The following is a 16901-nucleotide window of genomic DNA, read 5'->3' as shown; positions in this document are numbered from 1 at the left end:
AGCATGTTATAACTTCTGGCATTGTTTTTTTTAGAATTATTCTTGAAGGTAAAAAAATAACTATTCAGCACCAAAAAGGGTATTTATCAGTTTATTTGATATAACTGACATTATTATAATATTAAACCATTTATCTTCCACAGTATAAAGTTCCCATAGAGCCTAAAAGCTATGTGACAAATACTGAAGTTTTTGCCCAACACTTTGTGGGTTGATACTATTTCATAATACAGAAAGAAGCATTTTCTTGTTAACATCTATATATGGCTAGAAGTAAAATGCTTCAGAGTTTTTTAGAATCATCTACATTTTTGGTTAAAAGGTGCCTTCAAACACGCCATTGTTAAGGTATTATAAAGGTAAAAGTTTGTATATTGCATACGAGCTATAATCAAACATTTTAATTTCTGAACTTGGGGAAAAGGGGGAGCATGTCACATTTCTTATTCCTATGTTTGTGGATGGCAGTCACTAGAAAGGAATGCAAACAGCTACATAGCTTTTGAAAGAAACACAAATAGACTTAACTCGATGGGTAGTAATAGGGTAGATTCCAGATTCTATGAGAGAAGGTGGGAAACATGCTTTGTGTGTTTTTGTCGACATAACTTGAAACAGTGGGGATTTCGTCTTTGTCCGATTTGTTGGAACTGTCTCCACGCAGGCTGAAATGTTCAGAACAATTTGTATTCCATGCATCTACAAGCTGGTCTTGTTGGTTTTCTCTTTCAATGGTGGTAAGAAAATCTTTTAAAACTTGCTTGAATATATAGACTATTTCCCAAGGTAAAACATCGTTTTCTGCCAAAACTTCACGAAATCTAGAAACAAACAAAAATTGAAATCTAATCACCAGTGTCTAAAACTCTTTTGTTTTGTCTGTAGTCTTAAAATGGGAGAGGAAGGAGGAGGAGGAAGTGACTGTATTCTGGTGTCATTTATTCCTTGCCGCCACGTTTCCCCACACACCTCCCCCAAAAGATCACAAGAGGAAAAGAGCTTTAACAATGCGCTGGATGTGGTCCAGCTATTATGAGGATTGAAAGCTACTGTTACTGGGTACGCTCTTTTTTTATTTTTTGTGGCCCATCTGGGTAACTTAATTTAAACTGACTTTGCCCTTAGGTATATTCTGGGCTTTAAAAGGCACATAGGCTTCTTCTGTCATTTCTACATGTCCCTAGCAAATTTATTTAAAATACAGGCATAGGAGAATTTTTCATTGTAAAACGTGGGGGGGTTTGTTTGTTCATTTTTTTTAAATGGGATTTTTTTTTTTTAAACACTTCTTTACTGGTTTTATAACCTTCCACATATTTTTTGGACAGTGAGGCTGGGTTTCCAGTACATTGCATTAGTGCTTTAATTTGATTTTTGGTTATTGGGTTAAGGTTTAATAAATATTGGGGATAAAGGGGGAAAACTGAAAGTATTGAGAGGTCACATGCATGTGGGGCTTCCCTTGTTTTGGATTAGACCAGGAAAATCCTGATAAAGCTTCCTTTAAGTACAACATATTAAAGTAAACATGTAATTTATAAAACACCTTTAAAAATGTGTTCCGGTTACTGGTCCCTGTTACTTTGGAAGAAAGATCAGAGCCAAATATACACTTGGATTATGAAGAAGAATCATCTTATGATAAAGTACTCAAAGTTAAGAGAAAATAATTACCTGCTGAGAACAGTTCCTGTTTGGCAAGGCTGGATTTGTGAGCATAGAACTTCGAGCTGCCGTTGCTCAGTAGCCGGAATGGTGGCTTGAGGGTTCTGGTAGTTCTTCAGCCAGTTGTAATCCGTGCCAGTCTTCGGGACTTTTTGTTCATTTTCAATCTCTTGCACTAATCTTTCACGCTCTTTCAGGTGCCATTTCAGTTCCCTCAGCAGGGTTTTTGTAACTACCTCTGATCCAGGATATCTTGTGGGTTTGTAGGAATCATTTTTTGGCCATTTCATCCAGCCAAAAAGTGGCATTTTTAAGCTGTGAGGGGAAAGAAAAAAATAAACTTTGCTTATTTCTTCCCAACCAATAGTATTTTTACCTGTAGACTTCCTTCTTAGCAGCTGAATGTTTAAAGGAAACTTTATTAGTGATTCTAAATTATTTTGGAATATAATATAGATAGTGACAATGATAATTGCCAAGCCATAATTAAATCTGACAAGCCTCATATTTTATAATATTTTCTGTCTGTTTTCTGAGTTAACATAACTGTGGGACGTTTACAGCATTTAAAAGCATATATTTATCATCCTGAAAATAGTTCATTTTTTATCCTGGTAGTATATATGGCTAAACAAACAAACAAAAAACACCTAACAAAACCCCAAGCCTCAAAAATTGGAAGTAACACATACCTTTTAAAAGTAATTAAAGTTAAGTGCTAGAACTCTGAGTTATCTGGTTTTGGAACTTCTGTATAAACTTTTACTTTAAATAAACTCTTATTTACATCACCTGGAGACAGGAATCTGGTGGACTAGGCTTTTAAGTTGCAATTTGTTACAAATCATGCAGACACAAACATTAATTGGAATAAAATAAAATAAATTACCTTTGCAGCTGTCTGTGAGCAGTGTTGTTTCAGGTGAGTTTGCTTGAAGGTCTCTTATTGTAGCATACCCTGTTCCCAGGCTGTTACTACTGCTGGAAGAAAAGAAGGTTTTTTCTTTTTTCTTGTTTTTCATTTACTCAAACTGTAGTTAGAAGAATGACTTTCTGTACTGAATATGGCAGTTTAAGTTTTTCTGCTTTTAAAGTTCTTTTTCATCGTCTGTACCAGAGAGAAGCAGTAATCCATTTAACCTAACATGTTCTCAGATACTTTCTACAAAGTCCATTAAGATCTCCTACCTTTCAATTGAGTTCTGCCGATGGCAGCAATTTAAAAAAAGATGGTAACAATTTCAAATGCTTGTTGCTAAATCCATCCAAAGGTATTGTTGATAGTGAGATGAATAACGATAGTCTGGAGCAGCTACAGATGTGCTTCTAGCTGAAGTTAAGGCTGTCGTATGATGTGATGCTTGGCTGTGCGTAGCTGTAGGTCACAGTTTAGAGCTGTATTTTTATGCCTGTAGAGTGCTAAAAATAGCTATGTTGCTTTTATCATCAAACTAAACTTTCAAGCCATTGAGATGCTGGAAGACTTTTCTCCCATTAGAGGGGGATCAGGCTGTTCTACAGTCATTTTTAAACAGCTAAGAATAGTCTTTCTCTAGGAAAGATCAGCTAAAGCCTTTGTTAAGTGAGTGTTGACAGATAATAACTATTTGACAGTTACCCAGGATTTTGTTGCTATATTAAATACTTCTTCCAGATGCATTTCATCAGTCTCATGGTACTACACTTTTTCATTACTGTGCATAGCTGTTAGCATTTTCAATTAACATTTCAAATGTGTCTTAAGAAGCCAGTCTGTAACACCTACGGTGTGCCACGAAAGACACATTAATCTAATTAAAGGAATAGAATGATAAGAAGATGCAAATTGAGGTCAAGCTGATGCAAAAAGCCCAGAATTGTAAGTCTTACCATAGACTTTGCTTTTCTCTCAACTGGCTGTCAGTTGCCTGCTCCCTCTTTCCTTGATGAGTATTTTGAGCATATTCATTTTTAAGATTCATTTTCAGGGATAGCATTGTGCGTGCTAAAGGTCGCTGAAGCAGCCATTTTCCGTTCCAGTTATCTGGTCTCTTCCTATTAATCTAAACTGTAGGCATGGTGTATGAAAAACCTTCTCTTCTGCTCTTTCTTGTTCTAATGACTGTCTTTGCTTCTGTGAGTATTTTTCTTTCCTGCTTTTTTGCCTCCACCGGTGTGTTGAGCTGTTGGGAGAACAAGGGTTCTGTAGATTTGTTCTAGATGTCATACAACATAAAAGATGATGTGTGTGGCTGTTATTGAAGTTGATATTACTTATACATTGGAAAAATTCAAATGTCAGTATTAATCCTCTTCAACTGGAAGGTTTTCACATTGCATTGTATGTGGTACTATGAAAAAGGGAGGTAGGTTTATGGTGACAGAACCGTCCTGACAGATTTTCAGATGAAATTACAGTGCTTCTTGCCACCTCCTTTGCAGCACAGTTAACATGTCACCACCTTTTTTTCCACTGTATGAAAGAGGAAAGTAAACTGCCATACAGTATGAAACTGTTGTAGTGTCTTTGCAGATTAAGGAGATGCATACTGCAAGGTGTGCAAATTAATTAAATGAGAAACCTACAACAGTTTTTTGTTTTGTTTTACATAATCTTTGGTTACATCATCAAATTTTGTGAGACGGGATACTGAGAATGATATTTATCTTTCCAGTGATAGGAGAAGATTAAAGCTAAACATTTGTATTGCTGCTGCTTTTGTCTGTGTTTCAGATCTGTACTTAGGAGGAGATAACTGCGCATGTGAGGCTGGCATTGGGAACTGGACCTTCCAAGAAGAGCAGTGTTTTATACAGTTCCTAGCCAGGGATTAACCCTGAAAGCTTTGTGGAGGGTTACAGTTCCATCCAGCCATCCCTAAATGTACCTGTGGTTCTGCAGGGCTACGTTGGGACGGAAGTTTTGGCTTGACTTTGGCTGATAGTGGGTCTGTTCTCCAAAGGCAGTAGTGAGTTTGTCTTTATTAGGACATACAGTTATTGTTTAACTTGAGGGGGGAGCTTAATTTTGATTCTTCTCGTTAATTTTAGGCAGTTCCTAAAATTACGGTAAAAAAATTAAAAATTATGTGAAGTCTTTACTACTTTTCCTTAGGTTTCTTTCCTTTTTATGTTCTTTGACTCTCTCATTGTTGGGGAAAAATGTTTTGGTCTCCTTAACATTCATCTAGCAATCTTGCACTTTCCTTCATTCTGTAGATTTAGATAATTCTGAGATGCTGTGTTTTTAAGAGTGGTTTGTCGTCTTAAGCTTCTAAATCTCTCTTGTCTTTGGCACTTCATCTCATTACTCACTTTTTAAAAATTTTCTACAAGTTTCAGGCCTAGCTCTTTTGCTTTCTTACTGTAATTTAACCCAACTTTTTTTTTTTAATAGTTTTAATTTTCCTTTTCTGAAGTTTTCTCTGCTGGTATTAGTGACTAAAACATTGTAATACTTGAGTGAGACCATAACATTAGTTATATAATGATGCGTAATTTTTCTCTTTTTTTAGTAAGCCATAATTTACTCTGCCATTGCAGCAGAGCAGTTGTTTGCTAATTGATTTTTTTTCTGTAAATTAACCCTAATTGTCTGTTTGTATAATATAAAATGTAAACTGAAGATTCTTTGAACTTTTTTTAGACTTTACTTGAGCGTCCTTATTTTACTTTGTTTTCCTAATTTTTGAGGAAAGGAATCTAATGAACTCCTAAAACATCTGTTTTCCTTGTACTGCCATGAATGATACCTCCTCTTACGTAGGTTAATTAGAAAGAGTGTCTTTTCATGTGAGTGTTTCTCTTTCTGTAGCGTAATTTAGGCTTGTTTTCTGGTGCTGTTCTCAAATTGAACAGAGGGAGCATCAAGAGCTGCTGGAGCCAAAGTGCAGATTTCCTTCCATAAATCAATTCAGGCAGTTTTAGTGATCTTTCCTTTCTTGCTATGGCAGGTCCAGGTTCATCAGCAAAGAGCCTGATTGCAAAACAATAGCTGTAGAAGAGCACATGCTCATTAACTAAATGTGGCATCAAGGGTGACAGCCAGTGGATAAAATGGGATCTGTTCCCTTGCATCCCTGTGTAAGACACACAGGTTATTTCTTTCTATTTTAAAGTGTGTGTGTATGTATACAGCAGACTTCTTAAAACCTTGGTGATTAGCTTATTTTTTATCTTCTTGGTACCTTGGTGGGCTTCTTGGTACCAAAAAAATGTATTCTAAAGTGTTAATGTTGTCTTTTATCTCCCATACTCACTGTTCTCCAGCCAACCACAAGTACATGGGAGATTCACATCAAACAGTTCCTACGACTGTCAATTCTACCAGTTTACAAAGATGTTTCTCACTTAAGGATTTGTCTAGGAAACTGTGTAACCTGGTTTGTTGGGATGTTAGAGGAGGGGAGGAGAAAAGAGGAATATCTCATGAAGTGATGGAACAATCTAAATACCCATCCACAGCAGTCACTCTGCTTTGTTGTGGTGAGGATTTCTTATGTGTTACGGTGGATATATTTGGTTTCCCTGTGGCTTTTAGCAGTTCTGGTTTCATGAGGTGGCTTACAAATACAGAAGTGAGGAGTCATTGAAGTAGCTTAATTTATATTACCATGTACGCAGAGCAAGCATAATTTACATAAAACTACTCCAGAATAGATTAATATGGAAAGGTGTGGGGGGTTTTCCCCACTGGTTTCAGTAAACATGGACACAGCCTCTAATTTAGAAGGTGATCTTCATAATGACTGACTCCATAGATTACCAGTCATAATAACAAGCATATCCTGGTACATGTGGCAGAACAGTTCCTACTGCGGCCATGTGTTTATTCTATTATTTCTGTTATTTTCTTTCACCCTTAAATATGAGGCACTGTTCCATTTACTGCTTGATTCATTCTGGTTAGTAGGAAGCATATTTAGGGAGTCTGTTCTTAGTTCCTACTTGAGGAGTTAGTTCCTCCTACTTGAGAGGAAAGGAGCGCCAATCTGCTGTGGTATTAGCACATGTCATCTTTAAAGAATTTCTCCTAAGACAGTGCTGCATCTGCGGTGGCAGTTACGTTCTGGGTATGTTTTGTACTGAAGAGATGCATCTAAACCTGTCACTTGCTGTGAGAACCTTCTGTTTCGAAGCAGTTTTGTTCTGACGATTGTGGCTTGGTGTGAAGGTATGAAAGTCCAGTTCATGGCCTAATCTTTAACCTAAAGATGACTGGTACTCAGAATGTTCTAGGAATTCCTCTTTTGCCTCTTTCTGTTTGACATCACAATTGTTATGGGGAGCTTGATGATTAAGATACTCCGGAATCAAATAACCAGTGTGAGTCTGCAAAGATTTTACTTAAGTAAAAATATTGGTTGCTTTTAAAGTTTTCTGAATCTCTCCCTGTCAATACTCATACAGTCTTGTATGTTACCAACTAGGACCCCTCAGCTCTCTGTTGAAGGCATAGCACAATTATAGAGTAAGAATATTTACATACAGTTGTGATGTAAGTACAACAGACATGGATTTAAATGGCTGAAACACACCACAGGGAAATGGAGTGAGTCAAGATGGGATGCATGTTCTGAGGGTACTGAATATACCTGGATTTTAGCTTTGTTGCTACCATGGCGAAGCATAACTCCAAAGGAATGCTTGAATAATAACAGTGAGGTGTTTTTGTGGACGTTTATGGGGAGCTTCCTCTGGTATAAGCAGTAGCATTAGAGAAAAGTGGATTCTCACTTGAAAATCATCATAACTAACCTTAATACCAGCTACTTTAGAAGATGGGACTGTTCGTGGCAAGGTAATATTTCCTAGCTAAAGAGAGGTGACACAAGATGTTTATTTTGTGCTAATGCTTTCTCAAATATCCTGAAAACTTTTTTTTTAAAAAAAAAACTAAGTAAAATAATTTATTTAGCACAGGAAACTTAGATATTTGCATGGTGTGTGGTTAAATAAGTTTTACGTTCTGATTATGACTTTTCAATACTACTGTAATAAATAATTTGCTGTAATGCAGAAGGCATATTCTTAAAACAGACTATCATTCTTGTAAAATCCAAAATTCTCACAAATAAAGGTCTCTGGGGATCAACTGTTTTTCCAGTGTAGTGCTTACTGGTGAACAAGTGAGGTTCCTGTAACTGTATTCTGAGAGAAAAGCTGCAAATCCAGCTCTGAGTACAGCAAGAAGACTTTAGTCTTTTCCTGTCTTAACATCACATAGCGAAGGAACTTCTTAGGCTGACAACCAGGTCCTATAATAAAAAAGCAGTCTAGGTAAACCTGGAGCTACTACTATCTATGCCTTTCTGTAAGAACTGCGAATTCAATGCTTATTGGAGCTGATTGTGTGTACTGTTGGACAACACACTTTTCTTTTGTCAGAAAGCCAGTTTGAGAAGTCATTGGCGCTGTGCAGCAGTTGGTTCTCCTGTCTGGTGCTGTGGGGCTCTGCTTTTAAACCACCTCACAGAAGTGTTTCTAGATAAAAATGAAATCAACCTTTCAGAAATGCTTCCATTTAACCAACTGTTGCACTGATGTAAACAGCAAAGTGACAAATGGTGAGAACAGGTGGAGGAGAACCTTCTTATTCTTTACTTTGGAAGATTTTATGGCATCTGTACCATCTGAGATGCTTCTGACTCTTGCAACTGAAAGAGGCAAGAAGTATATCTTTACTTATGACTGAGACTCACAATGACATACCAAGAAATTATCACACTTCTTATTTGACCAAAAGTGTTGATAGCAGATCATAACCATTGCTAGCTAGCTAACATTTCAACACATTGGCATAGTGGTATACGTTCCGTATTTCTCTGTTAACATTTGTAAGTAATACAGTCACATACTACTGTTCACTGCCTCGGATTTTGTGTGAAGGGCTGACACGTTATTGTGAGTTAAGCCCAGTAGGCAGCCAAGTACTGCACAGCCCCTCACTTACTCCCCACTCATACCCAGTGGGATGGGGTAGAAGAATGGAAGAGTGAAAGTAAGAAAACTGGAGGTAGAGATAAAAACAGTTTTAAGATGTGAAGAATTGGAAGAAGAGAGAAAGAAAACAACTGATGCAAAGGCAGCAATGTTCCACCTCCCACAGGTAAACCAATGCCCAGACAGTTCCCAAGCAATAGATGGCAAACCTGAAACCCCCATCTTTTCCCTTTTTATTGTTGAGCATGACAGTATATGGCATAGAATATATTTTGGTTAGTTTGGGTTACCTGCCTGGCTGTGTCTGCTCCCAACCTTTTGCCCACCCCCAGTCTATTGACTGGGGGGGCAGTGTGAGAAAGAGAAGGCCTTGATGCTGTGTAAACGTACTCAGCAATAACTAAAACATTAATCTGTTAGGAGGATTTTACTGGCCACAAATCCAAAACACAGCATCATAGGGCTGCTATGAAGAAAATTAACTCTGTGGCCAGGCCCGGTACAGTTACATGGAAAGGTTACCAATGCTACCAGTCATCTGTGAAAAGCAAGATTTAATTTTTGTAGCTGTCTGTACCTAGCAGGTTGCATGATTTGCTTCCATTTATAGACACAGCCTCACTCTTCGTATTTAATGATCAACTTTGCAGGACATTTTTCTTCCAATTTGACAGAACAACTTGCTGTAGCTGTTTCAGGCTGCAGACATATGGTGAGTCTACCTCCTGTGATCGCTTCAGACTGCAGCTTTCACTTTTTAACAACTATGAACAAAACTTACCATGGGCGTACACGAGAGTCCTCTTGGTAAGAGTCTTGTTTGGTCTTTGCTGTGACAGCTGCGAACAGTAATATTTCTCTTTTAGCAGTGTTAACTGACAGAAAGTTGTGTGAGCTATTGTACTTCTGTTGCTGTGAGTAATAAAATTGGGACACGTTTGAAGCTGATTTCTTCCAGTTGGACTGTCTGTAGAATTAATGTCTCTGGTGCTGGTGACACTTCACTAATAGCAGGGGAGTTACAGGCATTAGTTTGAAATTGAGGGGTTCTTGCATTTGATACTAGTATTCATGAGCATTTTTTAATTCAGCACAGTCTTTGACTTGCGTTATATTTTATTCAGAGATTTAAGCTGGATTTTACCATGTTGATAATCAAATGCTTTTGTTTTAATTTTCTTGTTATGGGAGGTTTTTTTTCTGTTTGGTCAAGTTCCTTGCCTTTCTGGCTAAAGAGGAGGGATGAAAGTTGAAGTTTTAAGGAGTGCTGTGGGAATGTTGCTGAAGGATCAGAAACAATGTTTGATGGAGGAATTGTGCTTTTGGTTCAAGTAAATAAATATAATTACCCACCTACCTTCTAATTTGTAAGTAATTATAACAACATTGGTTTCTAATATCAAGTGTTTCATGTGTGGTAGAGCGGTAGTTGCTTGTGTGGCTTGTCACTGTCTGCCACAGGTGACAGCTGCGCTCTTCCAAATGTCCCTGTTTGAGCTGTGGCTGCAGAAAGAGGAGCTCATCAACAGCTCATCTCCAAGAAGAGTCCAGTTCTGTGAAACCCAGCACTGCATCCCAGCTTCCCCCACTGGCCTGAAACTCCAAAGCAGGAGACAGTAAACTTGAGGATTTGGGATGTTTTGTCCTGGCATTTGTGGTTGTTATTTTTCTTGCATTTTAACTGTGGTTAAGGTGGAAGATGGAAGGTTTTGCAGAGCTATTGGTTTGACATAGAAGAAATGTTTCTGAGATGTTGAGTTTATATAATCTATCCAAATCCAAACATTTCCATTTGAGCTTTTCAGGATTTTGTAAAGTAGTTTTAGCGCACTCCCTCTATCTCTCCATCTCCCCAGCTTTTAAAACAGGAGCTCTGAATAACTGCTGTGAGGAAGAGCAGTGCAAGCCTTTAAGATGCCCGTATATAAAGACTTCAAATCTAGCTAATTACCTTTTCAGAACAGCTCGAGTGGGGAAAAAGCATGCACCTCATTGATTCTTAGATTCTTAAAATAATCTGTAAATCACTTCATAGATTTAGTATTTCATACATTTCACTTATTCTGAATTATTTTAACAATCTATTTTTGTGACTGAAACATTATGGCTTTTGAATTACAGTACGTTACTTCGTTAAAGGTAGTGTATTTGTGCAGGTAAGACCAGTCTTCTAAAAGTATGGGACACCAACTGCCAGTTAAAAGGAATTTTTAGTATGTCCTTCAGTAAACCCAGCAGAAGGTTATTTACTGTCATGGCAAATGTTCGGTTATGTAAAGTGTCACATTATTTTAGTTTCAGAGAAGAGGCTTTGAAACAGTCTACTGTATATATCATACTAAAATTGTACAGCAAAATATTGCTCTGTGTGCTATAAGGCTAAGTGTTTTTTTTCAAGTGATTTGCCCCCAAAGATCTCAAAGTAGGTGGACAGCTGGTGTGTGTGCTAGAAGCCGTGGCTTAGGGCACTGCTCCTCTTGTGATCTGTGGAATAAGTGACACTAGTTTTATGTTCAGCTCTCAGTCCCATGTGAACAGGGAATTTTTGTGTCAAATGAGGCAGGATGTAAATCGGCAAAAAGTACATCTATAAGAACTTCTAAAAACACAGCCCTAGAACACTTGGATTTTTTCATTGTTTGTCTCCAAGATGGAAATGTTCTTGGAGTTATATGACCTTAAATAGGAGCTTATACCCCAAAATTAAGTAGTTAGAGACTGAGTCTGAAATTGGATAAGCAAGCATCTTAATCCTTGGAATTTCATTACATATTTGAATATTTTCTTTATACAGTCAGGTTTCCTGCTAAGTAGTTATTTTTTCAGGGAATAAGACTGTATGTGTCTATTCATTTAATAGGGCATTTTTCAAGCATCACTTCTGGAGATACTACGTGTGTTCATTGGCATTGTAGTATATGTCACCGAAAAGAGCTAAACAAATTACCTGTCACACTTGTGCTTGAGACTGGGCAATTGATTCCGGTTTTGGTAACTAAGTATATGTAAAAATGCTTTGGTTAATACTTCAAATGCTCAAATATAAGCATTTACTGAATGCACTCTGTTATGATGGCCTTGTTGGCTTATTAGAGGTCACTCTATAGCTTGAAGAAAAGGAAGACCTTTCTCTAGCTGAATTTATTTGAAGAAAGGCACCCTCTGTGTATTGGAGAGCATTTACAATTGGATGTGTCAATTCTAGAAATTACCCTGAAGTGGCAGCTGCATTTAATTTTGTGTTTATGACATGCCATTTTCCTTTAAACCTAAATAAGAAATATTTTTAAAGGTTTTGTCCCAATCAAATGCTCAAAATTAATTGAAGTAGTCATATGTGCCAAGATCAGTCACACTTCATAAAAATGTTATAGCAGTTAAACTAGATGGTAAGGAATCATGAAAGTAGTCTGTGATTTCAGCAGAAACAGTGTTAATTTTCTTCCTAAAAGGGTCATGCCATGGACTACCTTTTTCCCTGTATAGAAAATGTCCTCCTGGCCACTGCTTGTCAGGCTCCAAGTTCCCATGTCTGCTACTTTTGAGTGTTTCCTGAAACAGGTAGATCTTGAGATGCGTACACATTTATGGGTAGCTGACATGTTAGGTTTTACAGATACTAGAACATATAAAGATTTATTTGTTGTTGGGTGACATTAGGGATCGATTGTGTTCTCGTGCTTTTTAAATTTTATCTGCCGTTGTTCACTAAGAATGGACGTAATGTCGTATGTTTGCAGGTTCAGCCACAGAAATCTGGCCACTTTTTAGGAGGAAACATGCCCTTCATTTGAATAAGGTCAGACTCTCATCTTTTTTTAAATGAGGGTGAAGTAAGAAAAAACAGCATCTGCAATCTCCTGTGTTCCCTTAAATTGATTACATTAATTTTTCAGTAATTGCATTAGAGTAAAATAATTCTTTTTACAGCCTCTTAATTTGGTAAAATTCTGAATGTGTTTCCTATGTGCAACTGACAATTTAGCAATGCTGTAATGTATTTGGGGAATCAGAAGACCTGAGGGAGTCTAAAGGTAGGTGAGCAGCAAGGCTGGAATCTGGAAAGCCTAAGCAATATATGCTTTAGCAGGGCAGGTGCACTGAAATGTGGGTTTTCACTGTGTCAGAGGGAACAGAAATGGGGAAGACATAATGGGTATATCGGACAGACACGAGCTTCAGAAGTAGAATCCAGAAAGCTCTCTTCATTAGTCTTGTTCTTTCCTAGCCTGGAATGGATTTGAATTTTCTGAATCTTGTCATTCCTCTGCTGTCAGCAAATGTTTGTTGAAACTCATTAGAAAAATGTTCCATCCCTTTCTGTTTGTCCAGGTATATATGAGATGATAATTCCTATTGATGGCTTATTAAAGATTACTTGTAAGGATTGTATTGTTCTAATGACTTAGGAGTGTGCCAGAGGGCTTAATAATGATTTTTTTCCCCATTTTGCTTAAAAAATAACAATATTCTGTAAGCTTTTAATTTTGTAAACCTGCAACGCTCAGCATTAAAACATTGAGAAATGATGTAATGAAGGTTGTTTGTTAATTTCATATGCCCATATGCAATTCCCCAGTTGCATATTATTTTCCCCAAGACTGTATCCTGATTCAGTGCATCGAGTGAGCAATGTTCATTCTTAATGACTGGCTATTAAATATTTTCTTCATTCATTTTGTAGCCTGAGGTTTATTTATTGCATGCTGTTTTCTGAAGATGGAAAACCTAATTTCTGAAAGAAAATATCCAGATAACCAAACAAAAACAACTAATGTATTCTCACAAATCACCGAGGTTGTACTGTCCTCATTTTCCTGGAGCTGTGCAGGCAAAGGTCAAAAGCACGGGCACACTTTCGTGAGCTCATTTTGAATTGTTTAATACTCCGTCTCCAGGAGCATTTAGTTGAATGCTATTACATAAAACCGTTTCTTAGCTGACTTTAGTTGCTGCTTAAATACTGATGCTTCTGCGAGGTTTTTGCAGCAAATGAGGATCACAGTTCTACGTTTCCCATCCTTAGTCCCTACCCCTCTGTGGAGGTTTTTTGTTGAAGTGATTTGTTTGCTATTGCTCAGGGCTCTGAAATCAAGTAATACCTGCTCCTCCATGGCAGCATTTACTGTCTTAATCAGATAGCGTTTTTTTCTTGCAGAGGACTGAAGGACAAGTTGTATATACTACATAACCAGGTTTTCTTGCCTGAAGGTGTGTGTCCAGTGCACTTGGTGAGGCTGCAGTCTTACAGAAAGGAAAAATAATTGGTTATATCACTAAAATCTGTATTGTATGTGCATACAATGCTGCCAAATTGAGATTGCCTGGCAAAACTTAAATATGTTCTTTTCAACTACTGAATGCTCAACTTTGAGACTTTCATCGTATTTTTGAGTTTTACTTGTATTTAATATACATTCCATGGAATGACCTACTTAAGAAGTGGTCTGATGTGATGCACATGAACTTTTCTGACTTGTACCTCAGATTCAGGCTTATCGTGGAGTGTTCCCTGTCCCAGCTGTTCCAGAAGGATTAGAGTGATGAAAATACTGCAGTTTGCTTGCCGTGAATAGGCAGCTGTTGCTCTTGTAGCAGTTGGGCAGATGTATGCATTCTTCTTGAACTCTGCTTTAAAAGATAATTGAGATCCAGGGAAAAACTGCCTTAGCTACATGCCTAAAATATTCTTAAAATAGGATAAGAAGCCAGTTCTTGTTTTATTGACAGCAGTAAGTGGTAAGTACAGGGTGTTTCAGAAATAACGACTGATGTGAATGAGCTGTCTGTGGCAGAGCTGCGCTGGCACAGGGTTTGCAGTGTCTGAAGTTGGGTGCTCGGTGGCATCAAGATACAGTGAATTACTCTACCATGAGAGCTGTGTGACACAAGCCCTGTTGTTTTCAGCTTAATTGTTTTTTTGGAGTCAGTGTTGCTTATTATTAGGGTCAAGAAATAGATTCTTCTGCGGCAGTGTCCTTTTATAAGATGTCTCAAAGATACAGCTGCTCAGAAACAGGTTTGCTATGCATTGTGTAGCAAAAGCTTGCACTGGGCCCAGAGTTTAAATTAAAGTGCAAACCCATAGTTTCTGATTCTTAGTTTTTATTTTGTTTTTTTGTGTTCTTTTTTTTTAAAAAACAACAACAACAACAAAGGGAGCTTTTAGTGTGTCCAGAACTCTTCTACATCCAAGTTTGTTTATGATTTAATAATCATATAGTTATTGTACATATGCTGCTTTGTTCCCTGGTGAAATTCATGTGGTTTTCTTGACACTGTCTATGTAGAAGAGAAATTTTTTTTAATCCCATTTCACTCTTTATGTCATGGATAGACTGTGTCTTGTGTGTAATAAATTTCCATAAAATTAGATGATCGGGTGATTATGGTGTGGTTTGGGTTGGGGTGTTTTTGTGTGTGTATGTGTGTTGTTTTTTCCCCAGCCACAATCACTTCTTGGCTCAAAGACCAAAGTTCTTTCCTTAAAGCAGTAAGATGATTGTGTTTACTCCTGTCTCCTTCCTCATCTTCAGAGAATCACACAATAATAGTGTGTATTTTCTTAATTGTACTGTGTCAAGAACGGGTGAAACAGAGTTGTTTTCATCTTTGTTCTGATGAGATCATGCGCTTTTATTAGGAGAGAAATTCCTAGGTATTAAAAACTTAAAGAATTATATTTTGGGAGCTCTTGGGGTTTTTTTTAATCCAAACAAAAAGATTTAACGTGGCACTTTCCTCAGGCTGGTATCTAACTGCAGGGACAAAATTTATTTCTGAAGTTTGTTCATTGAACTAGTTCCTGCTTGACATAGAGACTCTGAACTTAGTTTATAAAGCTGTTGTTTGCAGAGATATCTGTGACCATTAGATTAGGAAGCATTTATTGATTTGTCATTTCTTTCCTCTTTAGGCTGCCTATCACAGAGCATGTTGGAACTGAATATGCTGACAAATACAAACAAGCAGAGGCACAAGAGCTAAGTGGAGTTGGAAATGATCCGTTTGTCTATAAACCAGGTAAAATATATATATATATGTTTATATACACACACACACACACACACACACACTTGGCTTGTATTATAAACTCACATATACCTGTCCATTTCCTCCCTGTGATCTTTCTTCCCATCTCCTCCTCTCAACAAAACTATGAAACCTTACTGTGTATTTCTTGTTTATTTAATGCTCCATGTGCATTCGTTTGTTCTGTATAAGGCATGGTATTAAAAAGTAAGTACTTTATTTTTTTGAAACCACAATGTGTAATGCTGCTGCATAGATATATGTGTGTACGTCTGGTGTATTGTATTGATAAATGTAGATATGCGATTGAAGCATATCTGCCAGGAAAAGATACCACTCATTGGATTCACGTCTTTATTCTGTTTTCCCATTTTCTCTCCATGTTATTTCTGTGGGTACTTGATTGTTGCTTTGAACTCCCTTTAGAGAGAAATTTGCTTGCACTTCTTTCCGAAGAGCTCTGGTAAAAGCAGTATGAGGCTGACTCACTTGTCAGGACAGCTCAGCTTCAAACTCTTACTGTGCCTCCTAATTTCCAAATTTGTTAATGTAGCTGATTTCCCAAGAAAAGGACATTTATGTGTTTTGTCTGTTCTGCATGTCATTCTCTGTAATACCTTTTTCAATCCTTTTGCTGATATACCAAAATTTGACAAATTTAGAAATGACTGTCCTTCAGTGCTTCTGCACATCATATGACCTCTGGGACTCATGTGGTGCTGAAGCCGTTTGTTTGGTCTGGCATCAGCTGAGAGGCAGGAGGTGCCATTGACCCGTCTGGCATGTGCAGCGCATCACCACAAAATACGGTGTCTTGTTCACGTGATGCTACACAAAATTTCTGGGAAAGCAAGAGGTGTCGAATGGTGAAAATGCATGAATAAAGGGACTGGAAGAAGCTTCAAAAGTTGTCGTTTGGGAATGTGGTGTTCCATGGTTTTTCATGTGCTTTACTAGTGAAGGAAGGACAGCAGTGAGGTGGCTAAGCATAAGTTTCTTAAATGTTTATTTAAAGGTGCAGTGGTATTGATTAATTCAAGGAAGTACTGTAAAATTTAATGTCCTTCAGCTATTAAATCATAATTCTGCAGCTAGCAATTTAGCAGCACTGGTGGCCTGCTTAATTTTGAATGGAACTGATGCTAGCAGTGTCCCTCCTGTAAAAGAAAGAAGGTTATTCTTTCTTCTCTTTCTATTCTTTCTATTTCTGTTCTTTCCTAACAAGAAAGACTTGTTAGGAAATATTTCTCCATAGTCATCCCCGTACTTCATTTTATAAATAC

At 37.5% G+C, this 16901-nt stretch overlaps 1 protein-coding gene across 1 annotated transcript; it reads right to left on the bottom strand.

Moving 5' to 3' along the window:
* Positions 1-523: 523 nt before the first annotated feature.
* Positions 524-3626, bottom strand: RD3L (RD3 like; the record flags this gene model as incomplete). Its single annotated transcript, XM_082058539.1, is given in 5 exon segments — positions 524-821; positions 1675-1976; positions 1979-1980; positions 2555-2646; positions 3535-3626. Coding segments are annotated over 5 exon segments (786 nt in total).
* Between the last annotated feature and the right edge of the window lie 13275 nt (positions 3627-16901).

The sequence above is a fragment of the Streptopelia decaocto genome, assembly GCF_964273445.1.
Source record: "Streptopelia decaocto genome assembly, chromosome: 7".
Classification (NCBI taxonomy): domain Eukaryota; kingdom Metazoa; phylum Chordata; class Aves; order Columbiformes; family Columbidae; genus Streptopelia; species Streptopelia decaocto.
This window is presented reverse-complemented; position numbering and strand designations above follow the sequence as displayed.